Here is a 6,946-nt window from a genome sequence, read left to right on the forward strand (position 1 = left end):
CATTTTGAGACAATCAGCATTGGCTGATGCCTGTGTTCGTAAGGCCAATTAATAAAAATGTCTGCAGACACATTCTGTCAGAGTGGCTGCTGTGGGACGGTGTTAGCGCTCCTTCTTTTGAGTTTTGGGAAGGTGGTGAAAACGTAAGCTTGGAGCCCAGGACTATAACTCCGATGTTCCTACTGCATCCTCAGTCATCATCGTCTTTTTTGAAATGTTAACAAGTTTCTCCCATCCTAAATAACAGCAGATGTAATCTAAAACTGTTTCTGGCTAGCATTGTCTATGTATATTATGGTATAATAATGCAAATACCAGTCATGTTATGAAGTCTGCAGCATAAACCAATGTATTTTCCTGTTTCATGAATGAATAAAATCCATCTAAAAACAACATATTACTGGCTAAGATAACCATGTATATTAGATTGTAATGTGCATGGAATAATGGAATTATAGAGTTTTCTTTGTTTTGATATCGGCCATTGGTTGCCATGCTCTCTAGATATCTGCATTGGCCATTGAAAAACCTGTATCAGCCACTTGTTTGTAGAGCTGTAACGATAAGGTATTACTTTAATTCATTTAACAAATATTTCTAAATAAATGCCAAAACATTCATCTTTTCAAATGTGAATTTTTACTGATTTTCTGTTATGTCTAATATGTTGGAAAAGTGAATATCATTTCGTTTTCGAGCCTTTTTTTTCAGTATTTGCTGGCACAAAATGAATCAAACGTGTGACTGCTGCTACTGTATGATCCTGGTTTACAGAAGTGAAGTGGCGAGCTAGCGTAACTGTCCTGCTAAAAAACCCTAAGAAGTCCCTGTTTACCTCAAATGCAGTTAGCAGAATGAGCATTTCACGTTGGCCTCGTTTCCCCAGCTGCGACTGGCTTTACACTCTGCTCCTCTCTTGTGATGCATAGATTGAGACTGGTGTAGATAGAGGACGTGACTTGATGACATGTCTCTACCTACAGCTGTTTTTTCCCCCTTATGTTTGTAGCTCTGTGATTCACCAGGCATTCATCGTATCATCTGACATGCCTCAAAACTGATATCGCCGAGAGACGAGACGAGTGCAGTGTGCAGTGTGATGTGCGATGAACTTGGTTCAGGGTTCAAGTTTGTTTATTGTCATTTCCACTTACAGAGTATACAGGAGCAAAATATTGTTTCTCTGGGCCCAAGGTGTTAATATAAGATACAAAAAATACTCAAAAATACACAAAAATACAACAATAAAATACAGATATTCAGATGTTTGTCATTTTTAGGCTTTTTTATTCGTGCATTCTTATATTCCTCAAAGTAATTGAAAAAAGTCAGACATCATTTCACAGTCTCAGGCTCGATCTTTTGTTTGTGAGAGCACCCCACCAAGATGTCGTAGCTGCACTGAAACTTCCCTGAATCACATTTTGAAAGTCGACTCCTGACTGTGACAAACACCTTCCAGGTTTCGATGTCTCCGGTCGCGGCGGCGAGGACCAGGAGAGATGGGGAGGGAGGAGGCTACTGCAGGAAATGGACAACAGCAGCCTGGAGGAGATGGAGAGCGAGGAATCTAAGAACTGCACTGCTCCAGGTAAGATGGAAGCGGGATGAAAGAAAGAGGACACCCAAACGTTCTCCCCCTCCCTCCCTCATTCCCTCCCTCCAGAACAGAGAGAGGGGGACGGGGGAAACAAATGATCACCCCACATGTTCTGTCTTTCACCCCACATGCTCTGTCTTTCTACCCTCTCTGGTCCCCCTGCTTTCGCTTCCTGATGTGGGGTAACCCAGATTGTGAGGTCAGATGATTTCCCATGAGCACAGGCTACAGCAGGCGGTGACATTCTGCCTGCCTCAGCGTTTTTTTACTCCTGTTCTCCGTCACATTTTTTTTTTTTAGGATCCTGCAGGTTTCATTCTCACTCCCTCCACCCAGCTCTCCCTCTCCGTCTCGCACCAACTCTCTTCATCTCTTCCATTCTCTTCTTCTGTGTTTCCCTCCTATTTTTCCCCCATGGTGGCCACATTTCAGAAAAAATATCCCTGTTTCCATGGCGACCTTTTATCTTATCATCAACCAGCAACTTCAGTTTGAGGCACTCAAGGATAGCGGGTGAGGATTCTGAAGGCATTTTATTAAACTTCTTGTTTGTGAAGTTTAAAATCACTCAGTCCAAATAAAAGGGTTGAAATCAGACCCCGTTTAGGTGACCTTAAAACAGAAAAAAAACGTTAACGTCATATAAAACCATGTCTTGTGGTAATCCAGCCTGTTTCACATTGGACCAGTCCTCACGCGTTCATGGACTCTCACCATCACCAGTATCCGTTGCTATTTTTAGATGTGGATGGAAGAAAATTTGATGTTCACTCCTGTTATAATTGATGTGTACGAGGTAGGATGGAGGGAGGTTTTTTACCTTGACTGGGAGACAATTGGCCTCCCCTCAGAGGGAGGGGCGGTACTCTTGTGAGCTCATTAACCAAAATGGCCGTCATCAATCTCCTCTCTCACACTCCCAAGGTCGCTGCTGTCATCTATAAAGGGAGCTGAGGTCAAAGTTCAACTTATTCTTTAACCCTGCTTATTACACAGTGGCTGCACTCTCCTCCGCTCATGCTAAATTTAAAGCACGTACCCCAGTGGCTTCAGCCCCTGCCACCCTCTTGAGGACTGCAAGGTTTTTGCTAAAAAAAAACAACCTATATTTTCTGAAAGTCTTGGCCCGCTCTAGTGATTTCTGCTCCTCTGTCTGGCTTGAGACACATAAAAGTGAGTCACTCACTCTGACCTTTGAGAGGGAAGCGTGTTTTAAAAAGCGGTGGATCAAATGTTTTTTTATTATTAATTACATTAGATTACTACATTAGCTACTACCAGCATGTATCTCCCACCAAACTGTTGGTGGTTAAGTTGCATTATGGGCCATGTAAGCGCCAGGTTTGGACAAACTGATATTTTTCTCTTGATGATGGCAGTAGATGAAAAGTTAACAGTTCCAAAAGACATTTCATGATTTATTTATTGATTTCATTGTAGAGACCAGGCTATATTTTAACCGTATCGGCTAAAATAAAGCCAATTACGAATACTGATCCTTTCTTTACTGTAGTCTGCTGTGTCGTGTCCACCTCAGCCTGCTAGTGTTGCAAACCTGCTGTGAATGAGAGTGATAATGTGAAAAAAAACGCTCCAACGCTGACAAATCACTTCTGATTTTTAGTCAGCACTGGTTAAAATGGTGCCATTAAACAGGACAATATTAAATGTGTCTGTTGTCAAATTACAGTGCTCTCTGCATGCTGATGTGCAGCCAAAGATCATTTGTGATCTCTGTTACACCACTGTACAATTGCAATGTACTTCCCACTTATTTTATTACATTATGATGCTATAATTGTTGTATGGCCTGGCTGAACACATACGGCCGGTCATGACTTTGCTATGCTGGAGAACACGCTGCTAGCAGGATCTGTTGGAGCTAATGACTTACGTGGTATCTCATTAGATCACAGACACGTGTAATCGCCAGTACCCAATACCGCATTATGGGCAAAATCTGAGGAATTTCCTAAATGGTATCAGTATTGGAACAACTCTAGTTCCTGCAGCAGCAACAGAGTGATACCTCTTCTCTTGTAAGACAATCAGCTAATTGTTTCAGGAGATGAATTATCCTGTTAAACCTGCATTCATATCATGGCTCAAGCTCGTGAAAAATAGGCTCTGCCAAATTCAGCTATTTCAGTGTGTGATATTTAACCAACATCAGATCAGACTTGTGTTTTGGTCCAAAATACCTTACTATGACATACCTACTGAAAAGCAAAAATGCCCACCTTATGGTGGCATCAAAGTCTACGACGGAGTGTTAGGGCCAGACTAAGAGAAATTACGAGAATAAAGTCATAATATTAAGTCTTCATTATGTCTAAAGATAAAGGTCGTAAAATTACGAGAATAAAGTCCGCAATATTGACGGAGTAGGTCATTAACTATTAGGTTTTACGAAAAAAAATCATAATAGTTGCAAGATAAAGTCGTATATTGGAGTAGCAAGTCATAATATTAGAGAATAGGAAAGTTCCCGTATATTGGAGAATAAAGTCGAATTTGCGAGAATAAAGTCTAATATTCACGAGGAAACAAGTCATAATATACGAGAATAAAGTCGTAATATTAAGAATAAAGTCATAATTTGCGAGAATAAAGTATAATTAACGAGAAAGTCCATAATATTGCGAGAATAAAGTCATAATAATTACGAGAAAAGTCATAATATTACAGAAATAGTATAATTACTAGAATAAAGGTGATGTTAATTTTATGAGAACTCTTACAGGAAAAGAGCATCTTCCCCTGCGTTAAAATGAGGAAGTGTTGAGCATCTTGTGAAGGTTATAGCTTATGATATCGGTTTCACAAATAATTAAATAACTTAAATCTTTGGCACATCAGCATCAAATTATATTATCAGTATTCAGGATTTGGAAAACAATTGTGAAACGACTGTGTCTATTTCGAAAGAACCACACGCACATTGGAAGAAATTGCTTTTTTGTCACATATTCTTTTTAATTTAGACTTTATTATCGTAACATTAGACTTTTTCCTCGTAATATTGCGACTTTTATTTTGTATTATTACGCTTTATTCTGGTATATTATGACTTTATTCTTGTAATATACCACTTTATGTCCTTCCCCCGTTAATTTAAATCCCTTAGCATGGCACTAATACTCCGTCGTAAAAGTGGCATTCATCTAATATTATTTTCTATATAAAACACAAAAAACGATTCCCACTCATCGGTGATCAATATCAAAATCACAAATAAATAATTCCATATGATTTTTTTACCATATCGAGTCCTTAATTTGATGCGTAGTACACAACAGATTGCTGGTGTGTGTTTTTCCCCAGCTTGCCAGTCACAGAGTATAGCACCAGCCTGGCTGATGAGAGGTACCCAACATGAGGCTCTGGTGTTTGAAGGCATGCAGCATGGCGGAGGCACTCATGATTGTTGCCTGAACTTAGAGGTCCGCATGATCTAAGGTGCTCGAAGATGAGGTGAGAGGACACGCGAGAGTGAGACGAGAGGAAGAGGATGGAGAGATGAGGATGAGCTCTCTATTGCTAATTTTCCCTCCCAGCCACACATGAAAAAGCATCACACCCCATCATGTACGTCTCCTCCTGATTTTAATTGTAGTGGACCCCGCGCTTCTATTGATTTTCAGACACTTGTTTAGTCCCCCCCACTCCCTTCACCAATTCTTTTCAGGTAAGGGGGAAAAGAGGGGAAGGCAGCAACAGGCATGTTTGGGGTTATGGTTTGAGGAAATGTACATCTTAGTAACTTCAGTCCTTTATTTCCTCCGCTCCTTGAGTTTACAAACAGCTGAGTTTCCTGGCTAAAAAGGTTGGGAGTGCACATGCTGTATATAATGGTTGTGGAGTGTGTGTGTGTGTGGTGTTTGTTGTGGGCCTTCAGTGTGGTGTTGTAGTTGGAAAAGTGAATATAAGCAAGTATACAAAAGAGTCTCCTCTGTCCTGCTCTTGACCTTGCCTTTTATCATGGAAAACCGGCGAATGATTACGTCTGCTGCCCAAATCCAGTGTGCAAGCCACAACTGTCAACGTCTAAGGTGGAAAATACGAAAAATCCATAACTCTAAATGTTAGTAATGGGGAATATCTTACGGTAGTTCATCTGCGGTAAAGCTGTACTTAAAAACATGGCGTACACACACCATAACCAACACAACTCTTTTCTCCTCCTTCAGTTTCATGTGACACAAATACAACAAACAGACCGAATGCATCTTTTTCTATCAGTCCTTTACATTTGCAAACAAAGGTGTTAATGCAACCCCCTTGGCTCTCTGTGTACAGTAGTATGTGGCTGCGTGAATTAGACAGATACGCGGGTCTGGGTACCCCGTACCATGTACGCTTCTCTAGGGTCTTTCCCTGAGGCTCTCCCTCCTCCTCCTTATCAAACATCATCTCCCCGCTCAGCTCAGCTCCGGCTCCCAGCAGCTCCGACGCAAAAACCCATATAGGAAAGGAGGCTGCTATGACTAAATACAGCGGCTTCCCCTGTGAGAAACTTGTTTGTGTGCGATGCGTGTTTGCAATCAAAACGAGTTGAAGCTTGTTAAAATAGTATTGATTAATGTGAGGGTCTGCCCTGGGTTTCTACAGCGAGTAGAGGAGTAGTGTAGGCCATCTGCTTGCTCCACATTCACTTGGCAGCATTCTCCAGCCCCTTCGCGGTGCAAGCAGGATAAGCATAGCCATAATTACAGCTTGATGAATAATCAAAATCAGAAATTGATCACCTCTAGATGCCTCGACAATAGACCTCCCACTAATAAAAGCTAAATTGACCGGGAGCTCCAGAATATTCCTCTGAGAAATCAATCTGCCAATATTTACAGTAAATATACTCTGAGTGGGCTGCTGCGCCTTCCCAACACAATGACAACACTTGTATTACCAGTCAGAAGTGGCAAGTTCTTCCATAAGCTGCTAACGTGCGATTGGCAAAGCATTGTGTTGTTATGCAGGACAGGAGCCCAGGCTCGGGGAATAGACAATCAGCACAGCAAAAATTAGCTCAGGCGAGTCAGAGAGTCCCGTGCTCACCAGCCCCCGCTGTTTCTCGTCTGTGTCGTCCTCACTCTCTCTACTTCTGTAGAAACAACATGTGTCAACATTACTTATGTTTTGCTATTGTTGATTGTTTCCTTTTATTTCAATGTCATTGATTGTCGTGTTTCTTTCTCGTTTCTCGCCATCTCTCTTGCATGCGAGGAAATTTCCCAGTTCCCGCTGCTGATTATAGAGGCTCAGGTGTTTGACCAGCGCAAAAGGGACCATCTTTAAAGACTTCATCTGGGGGTGACTGAGCGATGTGAGCTTTATCCTGAGGGCACG

At 41.4% G+C, this 6,946-nt stretch overlaps 1 protein-coding gene across 1 annotated transcript in view; it reads left to right on the forward strand.

Moving 5' to 3' along the window:
• Nucleotides 1–6,946, forward strand: part of LOC118326363 (sodium/potassium/calcium exchanger 3-like) — a gene marked incomplete in the record, with an annotated part of 55,727 nt that overhangs the window by 2,876 nt on the left and 45,905 nt on the right. Inside the window, 1 exon segment of the mRNA XM_035659343.1 lies at nt 1,463–1,591. Within this exon segment, the coding sequence (XP_035515236.1) occupies nt 1,463–1,591 (129 nt within the window).

This window comes from Morone saxatilis, unplaced genomic scaffold, assembly GCF_004916995.1.
Source record: "Morone saxatilis isolate NCDOM2014 unplaced genomic scaffold, NCSU_SB_2.0 Contig17, whole genome shotgun sequence".
NCBI lineage: Eukaryota > Metazoa > Chordata > Actinopteri > Moronidae > Morone > Morone saxatilis.